General features: G+C 35.7%; 1 protein-coding gene across 1 annotated transcript in view; it reads left to right on the top strand.

Annotated features, from left to right (window-relative positions):
* Positions 1-19,423, top strand: part of HLCS (holocarboxylase synthetase) — a 171,824-nt gene that overhangs the window by 58,716 nt on the left and 93,685 nt on the right. Inside the window, exon 6 of the mRNA XM_058799979.1 lies at positions 6,155-6,426. Coding sequence (XP_058655962.1) covers positions 6,155-6,426 — 272 coding nt within the window. The remainder of the gene's footprint in view (positions 1-6,154; positions 6,427-19,423) is intronic.

The following is a 19,423-nucleotide window of genomic DNA, read 5'->3' on the forward strand; positions in this document are numbered from 1 at the left end:
ATATTTAATCCCAATATTGAGTGTTCAGTTACAATATTTTATTCCAAATTTTGAGTGTGCAGGTACAATATTTTAATCCCAACATTGAGTGGTCAGGTACAGTATTTTAATCCATTACTGAGTGTTCAGGCACAGTATTTTAATTCAGATATTGAGTGTACAATATTTTAATCCCAATATTGAGTGTACAGATACAATATTTTAACCCCCATATTGAGAGTTCAGTTACAATATTTTAACCCCGACATTGAGTGTTCAGGTACAATATTTAATCTCATTATTGAGTGTACAATATTTTAATCCCAATATTGAGTGTTCTGGTACAATATTTCATTCCCAATATTGAGTGTACAGGCACAATATTTTAACCCCAATATTGAGTTTACAATATTTTAATCCCAATATTGAGTGTACAGGTATCATATTTTAATCCCAATATTGAGTGTACAGGCACAATATTTTAATCCCAATATTGAGTGTACAGCTACAATATTTTCATCCAAATACTGAGTGTTCAGGTAGAATATTTTATTCCAATTATTGTGTATACAAGTACAATATTTTAACCCCAATATTGAGTGTTCAGTTACAATATTTTAACCCCAATATTGAGTGTCCAGGTATAATATTTTAATCCCAATATTGAGTGTACAATATTTTAATCCCCATATTGAAATTACATTTTTTACCACTTAAAATACAGGTAGAAACATTTCCTTCGTATAAATATTAAACACGTAGATGAGTTTAACATTTATGTAATAAATAAATATTAACAAAACAAAGTTACACTTAGCACAGTTTGTGCTGATGAGAAGCTGAGGGGCTGCAGGGTGCCGTGGCTGAACTTTGTATTTTTTTCTATTTCTTTCTTTGCATTTTGTGTTGGTGCAGCGCTTTTCTGCTTTTGGTGATTTTTCTTTTAGAATCCATTAAAATTACGTCAAATTTGCATTAAATTACATTAAAATTACATTAATTTTTTTTTTTTGCCATTTAAAATAGTTTGTATTTCTGGGAATTTTGGGAATTGCTGTCGTCTGCATCTCCCTTCCTGCACAGAGCTCTTCATTCAGTGCCACTCTCAGCCTGAAAAATCAGAATTTCCCAATCTCTCCTTGGTTCTCTTTATAAGATTTCAGTTGAGCTTTGGATAAATAATAATTTCAATAAATTTTGGAGAATTTATTAATGAGAGGTGTTGGGTAGTTTCTGCTTTTGGTGACTTTTTTTTTAATAATGCATTGAAATTACATTTTTTACGTTTACCTTACATTTTTACATTTTACATTACATTTTTTACCACTTAAAAAACAGGTAGAAACATTTCCTTCGTATAAATATTAAACTCGTAGATGAGTTTAACATTTATGTAGTAAATAAATATTAACAAAACAATGTTTCAATTAGCACAGTTTGAAGCTGAGGGGCTGGAGGGTGCAGTGGCTGAACTTTGTATTTTTTTCTATTTCTTTCTTTGCATTTTGTGTTGGTGCAGCGCTTTTCTGCTTTTGGTGATTTTTCTTTTAGAATCCATTAAAATCCCATTTTTCCCCAGCTCCTCTCGTGGCAGTGGCCACCAGGGGCTGCTGCAGAACGGCCGATGCTGCTGGACCAGGAGAATTTGGGAATTCCAAATTCTGCATTTTGGGCTGAAATCGCCCAGTTCTGACAGGGTCGTGTTCCTGTTTGTGGACTTGGAGCAGAAATTAACCCTGAAATTCAATTAAATTTGCATATAACTTCATTTCATTATACAATAATGTCATTTTTTTTCTGTGCCAGTTGTGGCATGTTCAGCATCCCTGTTCCTGCAACTTTGTACGAAGGAAATTCTTACAGTAAAAATTAATTTTTCTGCTGTGACCAGTACCTGAAACTTGGTTAAACACCCAAACCCACATTTTTTGGGAATTTGGTAGGAATTTTCTTAGGAATTTGTTTGGAATTTTCTTAAGAATTTGTTAGGAATCATCTTAGGAATCTGTTTCCATATTTTCTTAGGAATTTGTGAAAATCCCCCTCCTTGATGATGTGTTTATATTTCTGATCAGCTCAGTGAGCACATGGACATTATGGGGGAAATTAACTTGAGGATTACACACACAGAACAATTCTTAAATGCTTCGGGATGTGGTAGAAGCACTGAAAATAAGGAGTTTGCCTAAAATCTGTGGGGAAAAATCACTTTAAATAATACACTCAGGAGAGTAAATTGTTGGAATATTTGCAATAATGGAACAGCACACAGAAATAGCTGCTGGTTTGTTCTTTACAGAAAATATTCTGTGACAAAAACACGTCATAATTGTTATTTATTTACGGTGTCATCACACTTTAATCACCTTTATTTTGTAACTTGATTTCTGTCAGACTGCAAACCCAGCCTTAGGTGAGTTAATTCTTGGTGAGTTAAACCCAGATTTTACTTTGGGTGAGTTAAAATTCTGTTTCTGTAAAATTCTGTAACTTTTATAGAGATTAAATTAACTTTTAGGAGATTAAATGACTTAATTTCTGTCAGACTGTAAACCCAGCCTTAGGTGAGTTAATTCTTGGTGAGTTTTTACTTTGGGTGAGTTAAAATTCTGTTTCTGTAAAATTCTGTAAATTTTTAGAGAGAATAAATTAATTTTTAGGGGATTAAATGACTTAATTTCTGTCAGACTGCAAACCCAGCCTTAGGTGAGTGAATTCTGGGAGAGTTAAACCCATTTTTAACTCTGGGCGAGTTAAAATTCTGTTTCTGTAAAATTCTGTAATTTTAGAGGGATTCAATTAATTTTTAGGAGATCAAATGACTTAATTTCTGTCAGACTGCAAACCCACACTGAGGTGAGTTAATTCTGGGAGAGTTAAACCCAGATTTTACTTTGGGTGAGTTAAAATTCTGTTTCTGTAAAATTCTGTAACTTTTATAGAGATTAAATTAACTTTTAGGAGATTAAATGACTTAATTTCTGTCAGACTGCAAACCCACACTGAGGTGAGTTAATTCTTGGTGACTTTTTACTTTGGGTGAGTTAAAATTCTGTTTCTGTAAAATTCTGTAATTTTTAGAGAGAATAAATTGATTTTTAGGGGATTAAATGACTTAATTTCTGTCAGACTGCAAACCCAGCCTTAGGTGAGTGAATTCTGGGAGAGTTAAACCCATTTTTAACTCTGGGCAAGTTAAAATTCTGTTTCTGTAAAATTCTGTAAATTTTTAGAGAGAATAAATTAATTTTTAGGGGATTAAATGACTTAATTTCTGTCAGACTGCAAACCCAGCCTTAGGAGAGTTAATTCTGGGAGAGTTAAACCCATTTTTAACTCTGGGCGAGTTAAAATTCTGTTTCTGTGTGTAAGATTTGCACATCCAGCGCTGCTGAGTGGATTTCTGTGTTTGGAAAGCAGTAGGGAAACACTCTCTGATTACACAGAGTTTTTCCATGTTCTCCCTGACAGAAATGAAAGCTGGAATTTCTCCAAATATCAGTTACAGCCAGTCAGTTACTGTGGGTATGTAAAACAAGTGGGATAATGTGTAAGGAATTTATTTATTCTGTCAAAGCTCTGAGTGAAGGTGCAAGTCAAAAGAAATGCCCACAAAACCTTTAATCAGCATCACATCATCATTTATGATGCAGAGCAAAAAATCAAAAAAAGTGGGGGGGAAGGAAATATTTAAAGATATTTTATCCAAGAGTTTGGACAGAAAATATTAAGAGGGGGCTTTAGGAAAGCAAGATATGAGGAGAAATTTCTCTGTGAATAAAATTTAGCTGCTGAGTCCCTCTTAGTGTTGGGGCTTGAAACTAAATGTTTGACAGAATTTGGGGAAAATTATTCTTTTCTTTGTGTCGTGTTGCGCAGGGCTGAGAGCACAGGCTGTGAAATCTGAGAGCAGGTCGTTTCTGAGGGTGGAAATCCAGATACAGCAGTGGTGGCAGTGAGGGGTGTGGGTTTGGGTTGGACATTTTTGTTCAAGAATCACATCTCATCCTCTTGGAAATCTGAGGGCAAGCATCACTCGTGCCTTATTTCCAGTCCAATCGAAGCCACAATTTTTTGTGGTTTCGTTTGTCACATAAAAGACAACTTCAGCTGTCTGAAATTTAAGCAGCAAAATGCCCCAGAATTTGTGTTTGTGGCTGTTGCTAAAGTTGTGGCAAACATGTCATATCAAACCTCTCAAAGCAGAATTTATCTCCAGAAAGGGTGAGTGTGGAGCACTTGGTGCAGGGTGTCACTACAGGGATACTCACAGTAGTAAATCTCCCTTAGCTGAAGGTGTGACCTGCTTTAGCAGATACTCCACTGAGAAATCACTACATGGTTTTTTAAACTGCTGGTTTAGCCTTCAGATTGGGTCTTAGTTGTGGGAAATGGATTTGTAGGGAATTTTTCAAGTTTGACAGGAGGCTCACACAGTGTGTGCAAACCCTGAGACAAGAAATGCTGACTGAGAAATGCCCTGGAACGGGACAGACATTGCTGAGAGAGAAATGGAGCTGGCAACAAGTTTCAAAGATGGTTTTGTAAAAAAGACTGGACAGCTTGGGGAAATAGAACTGTGAAAGGTGAATTGTGGGACCCATGAAGGGTAATTTTAGATGTTTGGTTTTAAGGCATTTACAGCAAGGTGTGGCTAAAGCTGATAGACCAAGAAACACTTCTAGTGCATTGTAATTAGGAAATAATTAGCTTCTGATTGTGAATTATAGCATCTGTATTGTCTCACCCTTCTCATGATTCTGAAAATGGAATAAAAGTTTTTAAAACACCTCTCAGCTGCCCCATCTCTGGGTCGGGAAAGGCAATTTTCTGAAAGTTACCAATGTGCTGATCATTTTGGAAGACGTTGCAAAGACGGAGCAAGCAGCTCTTCCTCATGACTGCGTTTCCAGATACACCTGGTGCTGCTCAGCACTGGGATCATTCTGCTCGGGAATTTTATAGAATAATAATAATAATCTCCACTGAAGTCTGATACCTACTCCCTTGGTCTTCATCCCTCACTACATTTGCCTATTACATATTTTGTGTCTTAGATGAGAAGGCTCAATCCAAATTTTATATATTATATATTATATATTATATATTATATATTATATATTATATATTATATATTATATATTATATAGTATATAGTATATAGTATATTGTATATTGTATATTGTATCTATTATATTGTATATTGTATATTGTATATTGTATCTATTATATTGTATATTGTATATATATTGGTTTTGATGATATATAAAATACTGAGCCATAAAGGATGGGGAAAGCTGGAAACTGGACATGAAGTAAAGAACTTTATGTTCACAGAATATTAATTGGTAATGTATAAAATCTTGAACCATAAAGGCTGAGGGAAACTGGAAACTGGATGTGAAGTTAAGAACTTTATATTCACAGGATATTAATTGATAACCTATAAAATCTTGAACCATAAAGGGTGAGGGAAGCTGGAAACTGGACGTGAAGTTAAGAACTTTATATTCACAGAATATTAATTGATAATATATAAAATACTGAAATATATATATAAAATACTAAATATATAATATATAATACTAAATATATAATATATAATGTGTAATATATAACATATAATATATAATGTGTAATATATAACATATAACATATAACATATAACATATAATATATAATATACAATATATATTATATATTATATATTATATATTATATATATAATGTGTAATATAGAATGTGTAATATGTAATATGTAATATATAATATAAAATATATAATATATAATATATAATACATAATACATAATATATAATATATAATATATAATATTATCACATCCTTAGTGCCGGACTAAAGGGTTTTCTCCAGCAGAGGACCTCAGCATGGTGAGAAACCTGCCAGATGCAGGTGAATGTGTGCACTCCATGCCTCAGGGTGTAGGAAGAGGGCTGCAAACCCTGCCACAGGGAAAAATTAAACTTAATTAATCTTCAAAAGAGCGTGGTCTCTACTCTAGGACAGCGTCACGTACGAGCAACATAACTTTGTTTTTGAAGAGGAAAAATTTTGTTTCGGTGTAGGAGATTGCTTGAATAAAAACGTTTTTGGAAGAATGTTGGCGTGTCCTCACATGGGGTGATCTTTCTAATCTTGTCACCCTTTCCCACAGGAAATCCATCTTGCTTTCCTGAAGTGGCTGGAGGGGAACGTGGACGCTGAGGGGCTGAGGGCTTCCAGCAAGGTGTCCCTGAAGTTCGTTCCATCCCGTGAGGCCAAGGTGGAGGTGGCCCCGTCCCTGGTGCCCGTCATCACGGAGATGGGGAGCTTCTCCTCAGAGCACTTCAGCCTCCACGCCTACCAGCAGCATCTCCACACCAAGAAGCTGGGCAAGATCCTTCTCTTCACCGAGGTGACCACGAGCACCATGAATCTTCTGGATGGGTAAGATGGGCACCCAGGGCATCCTGGGTTGATTTTCTGATGGGGAATTCTTGATTGTGGTGACGCACAATGCTCAGAGGGAAGCTGGGCATGAAGTGGAGAACTTTGGAATTCATGATTGTGGTAACATGCAATGCTTAGAGAGAAACTGGTCACAAAGTAAAGAACTTTATGTTCACAGGATATTAATTGATAATATATAAAATACTGAGCCATAAAGAGTGGGGAAAGCTGGAAACTGGACATGAAGTGGAGAACTTTATGTTAATTGATAATATATAAAATACTGAGCCATAAAGGGTGGGAAAAGCTGGAAACTGGACATGAAGTGGAGAACTTTATGTTAATTGATAATATATAAAATACTGAGCCATAAAGAGTGGAGAAAGCTGGAAACTGGACACAAAGTCCAGTTTATGTTCACATGATATTAATTGATAATATAAAAAATACTGAGCCATAAAGCGTGGGGAAGCTGGAAACTGGACATGAAGTAAAGAACTTTTATGTTCATGGGGTATTAATTGATAATATATAAAATACTGAGCCATAAAGGGTGGGAAAAGCTGGAAACTGGACATGAAGTTGAGGAATTTATGTTAATTGATAATATATAAAATACTGAGCCATGAAGGGTGGGGAAAGCTGGAAACTGGACATGAAGTAAAGACCTTTATCTTCATGGGGTATTAATTGAGAATATATAAAATACTGAGCCATAAAGAGTGGAGAAAGCTGGAAACTGGACACAAAGTTCAGTTTATGTTCACAGGATATTAATTGATAATATATAAAATACTGAGCCTTTATAAAGGGTGGGGAAAGCTGTAAATTGGACATGAAGTAAAGAACTTTATGTTCTCAGGATAGTAATTGATAATATATAAAATACTGAAATATATATATAAAATACTAAATATATAATAATATAATATAAAAATAATATATATAAAATACTACTAATAATATTTATATATAATATAATATATAAAATACTAAAATACATAAAGGGTGGGGAAAGCTGGAAACTGGACATGAAGTGGAGAACTTTATGTTCACAGGATAGTAATTGATAATATATAAAATACTGAAATATATATATATAATACTAAATATATAATAATATAATATAAAAATAATATATTATATATAAAATACTACTAATAATATTTATATATAATATAATATATAAAATACTAAAATACATAAAGGGTGGGGAAAGCTGGAAACTGGACATGAAGTGGAGAACTTTATGTTCACAGGATAGTAATTGATAATATATAAAATACTGAAATATATATATAAAATACTAAATCTACAATAATATAAAAATAATATATTATATAATCTATAAAATACTAATACTAATATTTATATATAATATATAAATATACCACTAATTATATATAATTATATAATATACTACTAATAATATTTATATATAATTTAATATTATTATAATATATAATAATTAAAATACTAAAATACATAAAGGGTGGGGAAAGCTGGAAACTGGACATGAAGTAAAGAACTTTATGTTCACGGGGTATTAATTGATAATACATAAAATACTGAGCCATAAAGGGTGAGGAAAGTTGAGTGGGACTCAACTTATTGCTTGGTAGTGGATTTTAATCTGTATTCCTCTAAACATCACCATAAGAAAATTTGATTTAATAAATATTCATGTTTAGGAGATTAAATACATTCTCTAGTGCAAATTACTATCTCAGCCTTTTACTCGAGAGGACTGATACCAAGCAGGTTGTACCTCTAATTTTAACCCTTTGTTTCCTCCCATTTCTTTTGCTGAATATTTCCCTAAAATGCTCTTTAGTGCTTGGTTTGTGCTTTTAAAACAGGATTAGGGCTGTGCCAGAGGCTCTTCCATCATCACCCAGATGAGCCTGGTGAATGAGCTGTGGGACACCTCAGGGAAGGTTCTTCACGAGAGCTGAAATGGGATTAAGGGATAGGAAAATCACAGTTAGTAAATCTCAGCCTGGAGTCTGTGTGCAAAGGCTGCACTGTTGCGTTTAGTGGAAATTTGGTGGGAAAAAAATCTCTCTTGGGGAAGTTGTTGCTCCTCAGGACACAAACTCCAAGCCTGCAGCTGTAAATTCTTGTGCCAGCTAGGTTTGAATATCAGGGTAAATTTACCTGCAGAGATTGCAGATGATTTTTACAGGTGAAAAACAACCTCAGGAATTTTGTTTGGGATTTTTTTCTTTAATCTAAATTAAATTGTCCTGAGTGGTGTTGTCACTGAAGAGTTAACCAACAACAATGGCTTCAGTTCTCAGCCTGAGAGCCTAAATTGCAATTTATGGACAAATACAAATTTCAGTTCCAAACCATTCCCTGCGTGTTCAAACATCCACACATTAAACAAAAAGTTGCTGTTTGATTTTGCCAATCCTCTCCCCCAGATTGAATCCTGCAGCTGATTTTGCAGAGATAGAGACTTGCCAGTTTGATAAGAGGCCATGGAGAATTATTTTATAGAAATTCAGTAATTTGTAGCATTTGCTGCTTCATTTTTCGTGCTCACAGCATGGTCAGCCCACAGGGTTGGAAGGAGGATTGTGAAGAAATTGGTGATAATTAATAAAAATAAATCAAGAGCTTTCTTCCCCCAGTTTGTTTTGGTAAAATGAAGTGTTTAATTGAGAGTTTTGGGATTTGATTTGGATCAAGCTAAACAGAATCTGACCAATTTATGAATGATTAATTATCAAGGCAAGGGAGATAAGAGAAGTGGTCCTGATTTTTCAGATATGTTTGAAAGTTGGTTTTTTATATTAAGTAATCCAAATACAATGAAGTGCTCACAGATGTAGGTCTTCAAGATTTCCCTCATCATGATGAGGGTTAAATAGTGAATTTTCAGGTAAGTTGTGAGCTACAAATCCTGACTCTACATATCTGAGGCTTAAATAGTGAATTTTCAGGTAAGTTGTAAACTACAAGTTACATATCTACATATGTTATGCTAGGAAGATGGTCCTAGGCAGATCATAATTTGAATTATTAATTTAGTAATAATCTATCTTAAATTTAACTTCCAGAAGGACTTTTATTAAGTTAAAATAATTGCCTTAGGTATTATGGTTGGTACTGTAAATGCTCTGTTATCATGGGTAATGGCATAATGTAATCCTTGTGATTTGCAGTTCATTGAAGAACCCTGAGATTTAAATGATAGCATTTCATAAATCCCTAGAAATTGATGCAAAAATCGGGTGATTTTTATTGAGGGAAAAAGTTGTCAGGTTTTTAAGGTGCTTCCAAAGGAACCAGTATGAATTTGTTAGGAAAAGTGTGTGGTGCTTGTGTCTAATGCCAGTTCTGAATGAGAAGAAAATACATTTCAGGAAAAAATAATTCTCTTTGCTTGAAGAAAAAAATAGTTACTCTTTGATCATTCAGGATTTCCAGAAAAATGTTGCAAGGCTTTCTTTATGTAATCAGGCATTGCATGAAGGACTCTGTTAGAATCTCCTAAATTTGATTCTCTCAGATTTTACCAAGCTTTGATGGTTTAAAATACACAGACACCTCAAGAACTTAATGAATGGGATTTGTTGTAAGTTATTTAATTAGTAGATTGTAAAAAAATTTCAGCATTTAACATCTGTTGATTTGGATTGTCTCATACCTCTCCCACCAACTGGATGCCAACATTTTATTTCCCTTTTCCAAATTAGGATCTCCCAAATTTATCTCAAATTTTACCAAGTTTTGACGGTTAACAATATGCAGACACCTCAAGAACTTAATGAATGGGATTTGTTGTAAACTGTTTAATTAGTAGATTATCCAAAAAGTTCAGCATTTAAATTCTGTCGCTTCGCTTTTTCTCATACCTCTCCCACCAATTGGATGCCCAACTTTTATTTCCCTTTTCCAAATTAGGGTCTCTCAAATTTTACCAAGTTTGGTTGGGTTAAAAATATACAGACACCTCAAGAACTTAATGAATGAGATTTGTTATAAATTGTTGAATTAGTAAATTATCAAAAAAATTCAGCATTTAACTTCTGTCGATTTGGATTTTCTCATATCTCTCCCATCAACTGGATGTCGAACTTTTATCTCCCTTTTCCAAATTAGGGTCTCCCAAATTTATCTCAAATTTCACCAAGTTTTGGTAGTTAAAAATATGCAGACACCTCAAGAAGTTAATGAATGGGATTTGTTGTATTAGATTATCCAAAAAATTCAGCATTTAACTTCTGTCACTTCGCATTTTTTCATACCTCTCCTACCAACTTTGGATGCCAAACTTTTATTTCTCTTTTCCAAATTAGGGTCTCTCAAATTTTACCAAGTTTTGATGGTTAAAAACATACAGACACCTCAAGAACTTAATGAATGAGATTTGTTATAAATTGTTGAATTAGTAAATTATCAAAAAAATTCAACATTTAACTTCTGCGGCTTTAGATTTTCTCATACCTTTCCTACCAGCTGGATGCCGAACTTCTATTTCCCTTTTCCAAAGTAGGGTCTCCCAAATTTGTCTCAAATTTTACCAAGTTTTGTTGGTTAAAAATATACAGACACCTCAAGAAGTTAATGAATGGGATTTATTTATCCAAAAAATTCAGCATTTAACTTCTGCCACTTCAGATTTTCTCATACCTTTCCTACCAGCTGGATGCCAAACTTTTATTTCCCTTTTCCAAATTAGGGTCTCCCAAATTTGTCTCAAATTTTACCAAGTTTTGTTGGTTAAAAATATACAGACACTTCAAGAACTTAACGAATGCGATTTGTTGTAAATTGTTTAATTAGCAGATTATAAAAAAAAATTCAGCGTTTCACTTCTGCCGCTTCGCATTTTCTCATACTTCCGTACCGACTGGATGCCGAACTTTCATCTCCCTTTTCCACCTCCCCAAATTTCCATAAATCCCCCAAAAAAACGAAGAGATGGAAGGGGGAAAAGGGGGCTGGAATTAATTTAATGGCTGAGCAGGCTCACAGTGGAGAAACAGCCGGAGCCTAATAGGGGCCTTTGTCTGCATTTCCACCCTGGCTGGGAACGTGCCAGTCAAAAGTCAGGCAGGAGGAACAGGTGGGAACCATTAGAGCTGTCATAAAGTTTGAAAAATTGATTCTGGAGGCTGAGGGAATAGATTGGACTTGACAGTGTTGTCCTAAAGATTCTAAGGGAAAGTTGTGTTGTTTAATTTGGGGTCCCTTGATTGTTCATTAGCTCTCCAGATGGTTGGTGGCTGGGGAGCTTGGTGCTCACTGTGCTGTCCCTGGTCTGTGTTTGTGCATCCTGAGGTCACAGCAAAGGGGGAATTCACCTGTAGGTACCCAAAATTTAATGGCACCGGCCTAGTTGTCAAATAAAAATTCCTAAAAATGTCACATGTTGTTTTAAATTATCAATATTCATTCTGTGATTTCACGTTCAAAGTCCTTTCAGGCTATTTTGTAAAGCACTGCAACTTTCATTTCTCAAACTGAAATTTCAAACCCTCCCCAAACATTGTTTTTTTTTCTCTGGTTGGAAATTCTTTCTGTGATTTTCAGAAACCTTTTCTTGCCAAATGTTCGCCCTAATGCCACCTGAGCAGGTTAACCCTGCCAGAAACAGTTCCACCTTCTGTGGCTCCTCAGAGCATCCCTGGCAGGGCAGGTTTTAAAATAAAACCATTGTTTTTGAGGCTGCTGTAGTGATACAAGTGTTACATTATAGACCTATAATATATATATATGTAGTGTATGTGTACATTATACACTTACTACACTCACAAGGCTTGAGATTAACAAAGAAATATTTCTATTTCTAATATTTCTGCACACCCTAATTGGCTGGAATGGTTTCACGAGCATTTCACTAAAATTAAATTAATGAGATAGAAATTTCAGTTTTGTTCTTTATCTTAAATCCTGTTTCAGTGTTTTAGTTGGCAGAAAATTTAATTTACACATGACTAAACCAGCCTGGGATATATTCTGTATGAAATGCCATCATGGATCCCTTTTCCCCAGTATTTAGGAAGCACAAAGTGCCATTGTTAGGGAAAGTTTGACACAAAAGTGGTGAATTTTAGTGGAAGTGAAATGTGGGCTGAGGTTCCTTTCGTAACTGCTGAATAGGATATTTAAATAAAATGTCAGTTGAGAATAAACAATTTCCAAACAACTACAAGCTTTGCAGAAGAAAATCCTTTCTATCATTGGTGTCCTTTTACTTTTCTAGATTCAAACTGCTGAATTTTGGAAAGCTGAACTGCAGCTCTAATTTTGGGAAGTGGGCATGAAGACTTACTTTATTTGAAAACTCTTGGTTTAGTTGGATTGAAATATGGATGATGCAGACGCAGGTCTGAGTAAAGGAAAAGCAGTGTGTAATTGAAGGAGATGGGAACGGCACAGAGATTGACAAACTGTGTTAGGAACTGGGGGTTTTTAATTTGGTTTTCAAGTCCTTGTGATGTTTTACTCTGTGATTAGTTATTCCTTGCACCTTGGTGATGCCCCTTACTTTCCATTGAAACCGTATTTTAAAACAGCTGAGTGACTTTTATGAGCTTTAAGACCCAAAGCATTCCATGGTTCCATGATAATCTTTGTATTTTAGTGTGCTGACATTCTCTCAGTGCATTTTTAGCCTGCTAAAAATGAGTGTTTTGTCACAAACATTAGCAGTTTTATAAATTAACCCCCTCCACCCTCATCCCTCAGGAATTTTGGTTGGGGAGTTGGAGAATACCATGTTGGGCAGGAAGAATTCTTTGCAGGAAAGTTGCCTTTCTCTCAGGAAATAGGAAATTTGAATAGGAAATTATAAAACCATGTGCTGTTCAGTAGGATAGATGCATTTTAACACTGTATATCTTCTATACTCAATCTTTCCTGCAAAAATATTTTGTCAGTTTGAATATCGAGGTCACAATAGTTCATATTGCCTTTAAAAACTCAGATCTCTTGATTTTGTGAAACTGTAGGATGGGATGGGAATGCTGTGCTTGAATAATGTCTTACTTATAATCCAAAGTTTGGTACTAAGATTTTATATTCTTAGATATAGGAGTGTATATATATATATATGTGTGTGTGTGTGTGTGTATAATATATATATATGTATGTATGTAATATCATATTGCTTCATAATTTACGTCACTTTCATTACTAACTTTTAAGCTTCCATTTCCTAATTTATTTGCATGGTTGAAGGATTTTTATCCTCAAAACAAAAAAAGCTGGTGCATTAAATAACTGCTGCTGTGCTTTTCTTCCTTAAGGGTGTTTTTTTATAGGCAATGTTTTGTGCCTTCCTTTGGTGCTAAAGACCAGCTCAAATAGCAGAGTAAAGTTTGTTTCTCTAAATCAAATAAAATTAAGTTCAATTAGATAGGTTTTTTTGCTAATTTAGTGTTAAATGTATAATATTTCATACTTTATTGTGCCATTCATTTATGGGCAGTGATTTGCACCAGCCCATAAAAACCCAAAAAAGTGCTGGAAGAAGCTCAGCCTGATAACAAAAGATCATGTAGGAATTTTGGAATTTTTGTGAATTCCCATAAAAAAGTGCTGGAAGAAGCTCATAAAAACCCAAAAAAGTGCTGGAAGAAGCTCAGCCTGATAACAAAAGATCATGCAGGAATTTTGGAATTTTTGTGACACAGCCAAGAGTCTGTTCCTTCCCTGGAAGAATTGGGAGGTTTTTGGCACTGATTTGGTCCTATGCCCCTCCCAGACTCTTCCCTGCCATACCATTTTCCAGGACATGTTTGCTGAAAGATTTCTCTATTGGGATTTGGTGTCTCCTTTGCGTCACTTTCCCCTGATTTTCTCTCCACCTGTCATGCACCGTTTGTGCACAATCAGGTCCCTATTTTCCTGTCACGCACCTTGTGTGCCTGATTTGCCATGGAACTGAAGGGCAAAATGTGCCTTTCTTTCTGGTTTTGTTGTGTAAAATCAGTGGATTTTCCTCCTGTTAAAGGAGTGGGCCCCCTGCTTGCAGTGCAGAGGGAGGTTTGGCATTCCCAGTGGGAATTGAGTCATAAAATAAAGATTCCCGTTTGGCAGAGCAATTAACCCATGCTGAACTCCGCTGGGAGATTGGGTTTCCCTGCTGCTGGAAGTTCCTGAACAATGCCCATTGTCACAGGGACACCGGCACAGCCCGAGCAGCCTGCAATCTGAGGGGAATGTTCTTTAAATCTGGGGGAAATACTCTTTAAATCTGGGGGGAAATGTTCTTTAAATTTGGAGGAATTGCTCTTTAAATCTGAGGGGAATTTTTCTTAAATTCTGAGGGGAATGTTCCTTAAATTTTTTAGGCAAATCGATCCTCGGAGTCTGAGGGGAATCATTCCTTAAATCTGAGGGAAATTTTTCTTTAAATTTAAGGGGAATCTTTCTTTAAATCTGATGGGAATAATTCCTTAAATCTGAGGGGACTCTTTCTTTACATCTGAGAGGAATTGTTCCTTACATCTGAGGGGAAATATTCTTTAAATCTGAGGGGACTGTTCCTTAAATTTAAGGGGAGTTGTTCCTTGGAATCTAAGGGGAATCATTCCTTAAATCTGGGGGGAATTGTTCTTTAAATCTGAGGTGAATTATCCTTAAAATCTGGGAGGAACTGTTCTTTAAATCAGAGGGGAATCATTCCTTGAATCTGAGGGGAATTGTTCTTTAAATCTGGGGGGAATTGTTCTTTAAATCTGAGGGGAATCGTTCCTTAAATCTGAGTGGAATCCTTCTTAAATTTAAGGGAAATCTTTCTTTAAATCTGATGGGAATGATTCCTTAAATCTGTGGGGGATCTTTCATTAAATCTGGGGGGATTCATTCTTTAAATCTGAGGGGAATTGTTCTTCAAATCTGAGGGGAATTTTTGCTTAAATCTGAGGGGAGTTGTTCTTTAAATCTAAAGGGAAGCATTCCTTAAATCTGAGTGGAATTGTTCTTGAAATCTGAGGGGAATAATTTCTTAAATTTGGGGGAATCATTCTTTAAATCTGAGCCGAAATATTCATTAAATTTAAGGGGAATCGTTCCTTAAATATGAGGTGAATCTTTCTTTAAATCTGAGAGGAATTATTTCTTTAATTTGAGGGGAATCATTCTTTAAATCAGAGGGAAATCATTGCTTAAATCTGAGTGGAATGGTTCTTTAAATCTAAAGAGAATAGTTCCTTAAATTTGAGTGGAATCATTCCTTAAATGTGAGGGGAATCTTTTTTTAAATCTGAGGGGAGTAGTTCCTTAAATCTGAGGGGAATTGTTCTTTAAATTTGAGGGAAATCATTCCTGAAATTTGAGGGGAACCCTTCCTTAAATTTGAGGGGAATCATTCCTTTAATCTGAGCAGAATAATTCCTTAAATCTGAGGGGAATTGTTCTTTAAATCTGAGGGGACTCATTTAATAAATCTGAGAGGAATAATTCCTTAAATCTGAGGGGAATAATTTATTAAGTCTGAGTGGAATAATTCCTTAAATCTGAGGGAAACCCTGGCAGGCTTCACAGCTAAAACAAGAGTGAAGGAATGGTCATGGCAGGGTTTCAGTCACATTTTGCTGGTTTGTTTTACACGGTGCTGTTTTCATGCCCACATTTGAAACCAGGAATTTGGTAATAAAGTGAAAAAATTGAATGCTGGAGTTTCAAATCATTGCAGCTTTTTGAAGAGGAGGATTAGCTTGACGCATATGATCCATGTAGCTGAATACAATATGCCGTAATACATATGATATCTTGTTATAAGGAATATTAAATGCAACATATTATGTGTATATTATTGCTGTTGGTTTGCAAATTCCATGGCTGTCAATTTTGCTCTTGAATTGTAACTTTTATTTTGGAAAAGGAAATGCTGCCTAAGCTTCAACTGCCCAGAAGTACTCAGGGATTAATATTTGTATTTCATTGAGAAAGATATCCTTGTGTTCATCAAATAGCCAACTTTGTCTTTTCACATGAGCTCAGATCAGAATAGAGTCTTAAATAAAGTCATGTGCTTCTAAAAATAACTTTAAAACCTCAAACCCAGTCATAAATCAGTCTAGGACAGTGTGTATGGACTTAAAAAGGGGAGGGTATGGCATAGAAAAACTAGGTATGTTATTAATCACAGAATCATGGGTGGCTGCCCCCGGATCCCTGGCAGTGCCCAAGGCCAGGTTGGAGCAGCCTGGCACAGTGGGAGGTGTCCCTGCCATGGCAGGGGTGGCACTGGGTGGGCCTTGAGGTCCTTTCCAACCCAAACCATTCTGGGCTTCTGTGAAAGATCCAAAGGCTGAACTACAACCACAAAGTCAGAATTATTCCATGGAGGTTTTAGTGAAAAGAGCAGGAGTAAATCTGTTAGAATCTCAACGTTGCATCACAGTTCTCCATTTTTCACATCTCCATCTCTTTCCTTTTGTAATGAAAGAAAAGAAAAAGGAAGAAAAAGAAGTTGGATTTCTATGGAAGCAAAGTAGGAGCTGGGAAGCAAAGCATGGCTGCTTGGGGAAGTTCACACAGCACCTGTTCTGGTGTGGTTAAGAATAAATACACTGATTTTTGTTTATTCTTATGCTGCCAGTCAGAAGAGAGTGATTTCATTTCAGAATTAATTTCAAGTGCTTGTTTCCAGACCCAAAAGCTTTGAAAGTGGTGTGATTTCTAACTTAAACAGTTCACATAGAAAATCCCACAGAATCTGAATTCTTGCCCTAAATCCCACTGGCCTAATTTATTTTCACTTATAGTCCTAGTTAAAATATTTTAAGAATCTGTTTGTATTCAAACGAGGTCCTGCATTTATCACACCTCATATCACTGAGCCTGAAATGTCACAGCCTGGAGAATGGTGTGTAAAAAAAGGTGAGGTTCCCCCACTGCAGCTTTGTGATCCCCAGGATTGCCATAAAACCCTGTACCTCGTGTTGCTCTCCAGAAATTTACTGGCATTGTTCTTTTTGCTGAACTCTTAAACATAGATGAACATCCAGGGTTTTTTTTGTAAACTTGAGCTGACACTATTTTTGCACTTTTGTTTTACTGGTGATATCATCTTACATCCAAAAAAAAGAAGAAACTCCTAAGGGTTTTACAGGATTTTTTGCAAACACAAAGCTCTTGTGGCTCGTTACATTAAGGAGTTGTGGGGTGCAGCTATGAAGTGTCCCATGGAAATTTTTAATTGGATTTTTATTCAAATGGATCATCAGGCTGAAGAAGATGAAGAGAGAAAGGTGGATAAGGAAGAAAAGGAGGGAGGTGAGCTGAAACACAGGAGGAAGCAAATAAAAATTCAAGGGAAACAAATTCTTACTGGTTATTCTTAGGCAAATACTCCAAGCTTAATGTAAAATAAATGAGTTTAGGGAGATTGCAGCATTAATTGGAGAACAATCATTGTTAAAGCATTTATCAAACAATTAGTGATCACAAGCCCAAGACTCCCCTGCTCCATTGGCAGATTGTCAAGTGAAATAAAATTAGCTCAGTGTTGAGGTTGGGTTTTTCTGATTTTTCTGAAGTTAAACACTGGTAAGAATTCCAGTTAAGCACGTGGTGGTTCCAGTCCCAATTGTTTTGTTTAAATTGGGAATTGGGGAGCGAGAGGGAAGGGGAGAGCACGTTTATTTTGTTGGCACTAAATAATAACTTTGCTTGTGGTCATAACTGAATCTGCAAATGGTGCTCTCCTGGTTTATTTTTAATCATCCTTTCAGTCTTTCCTACAGTTATAATAATATTTCAATACCTAATCTGAATCCCACAGATTACTTATATTTCCTGCTTTTAAAAATATTTTTTTTAAATACAATATGTTTACAATAATATATTTAGAATATATTACCTTGCACTTTTTGGATTTAAAAATACTCCCTATATTGCATCTGTTAAGTGTCAATAGAAAAACTTCAGAGCTCAGACGATCTTGAAGGCCCCTTCCAACCCAAACCATTCCACGATTGTGTGATTTTATGATTTATTGGCAACAGATAATGTATAAACTCTGCATGGGGAGTGGTGCCAGATGTGGGAGATGAAAGGAGCTGCTGGTGGCCACCTGCTTGGATGCACATTTCAGCTCTGCTCTGGTGGCTGTTGGCACGAGGAGTTCGTGGCGTCCATTCGGAGTCAGCAGAGCAGGGCAGGTTAGCAGGGAGTGATGCCTGTGGAATGCTGGAGAATCCATCTGCTGGAAAAACACAACCATCACCTCCTGCCAGGGTTTGGAGGAGCAGCTGGGAGTGGAAATTTGGGGTTTTCTTGTGCGAGGGAAGCACCAGAAAACTTTGAATGTGAAGGTGTTGGAAATTCAGGGCAGAGCTGGGACTGCTGCTGGTTTTCCTGGCTTGTTCTGATCCTGATATTTCTGGTTTTATATCAGCATTGTGCTGCCGCTCAGTTTAGACTTAGAATCATAAAATTACAGAATTATTAAATTGCAGAATGGTTTGGGTTAGATGGGACCTTAAAACCCACCCAGTGCCACCCCTGCCATGGCAGGGACACCTCCCACTGTGCCAGGCTGCTCCAGCCTGGCCTCGAACACTGCCAGGGATGGCAGAAATGTGTTTTTAAATTTCTATTCTAGACAAAGTTTGCAAATTAAAGTTTGAAAAGTTTGCAAATTAGCTTTTTGGGGACCACAAAAAAGACATTTTCTATTTGCATTGTATTTATTTCTATTCCCGGTATTTTCCTCACACATTTCCAATTTTTCCTGCTATCAGTAATTTTTATTTCCTTTCTTCTTGTTGTTTTTAGTTATTTGGGGCTTTTATTTGTTTGATTTCATGTTTGAGATAGATAAACTATAACTACTTCTTGCTACAGCTTACTTAATTACTATGAATTATTAAAACTAGAAATTGCAGAACTTAAGTCTTTCCACAAAAAACAAATATTTTGTTGTTGAAATAATCCTGATAGTGGCTTCCTGATAGGTAAAAACCAGTAAATTAGAAGAAATCAATCTTATTTCAATTAGAAACTCAAATCTTGGCTTGCTTTATAC

This window comes from Ammospiza caudacuta, chromosome 2, assembly GCF_027887145.1.
Source record: "Ammospiza caudacuta isolate bAmmCau1 chromosome 2, bAmmCau1.pri, whole genome shotgun sequence".
Taxonomy (NCBI): domain Eukaryota; kingdom Metazoa; phylum Chordata; class Aves; order Passeriformes; family Passerellidae; genus Ammospiza; species Ammospiza caudacuta.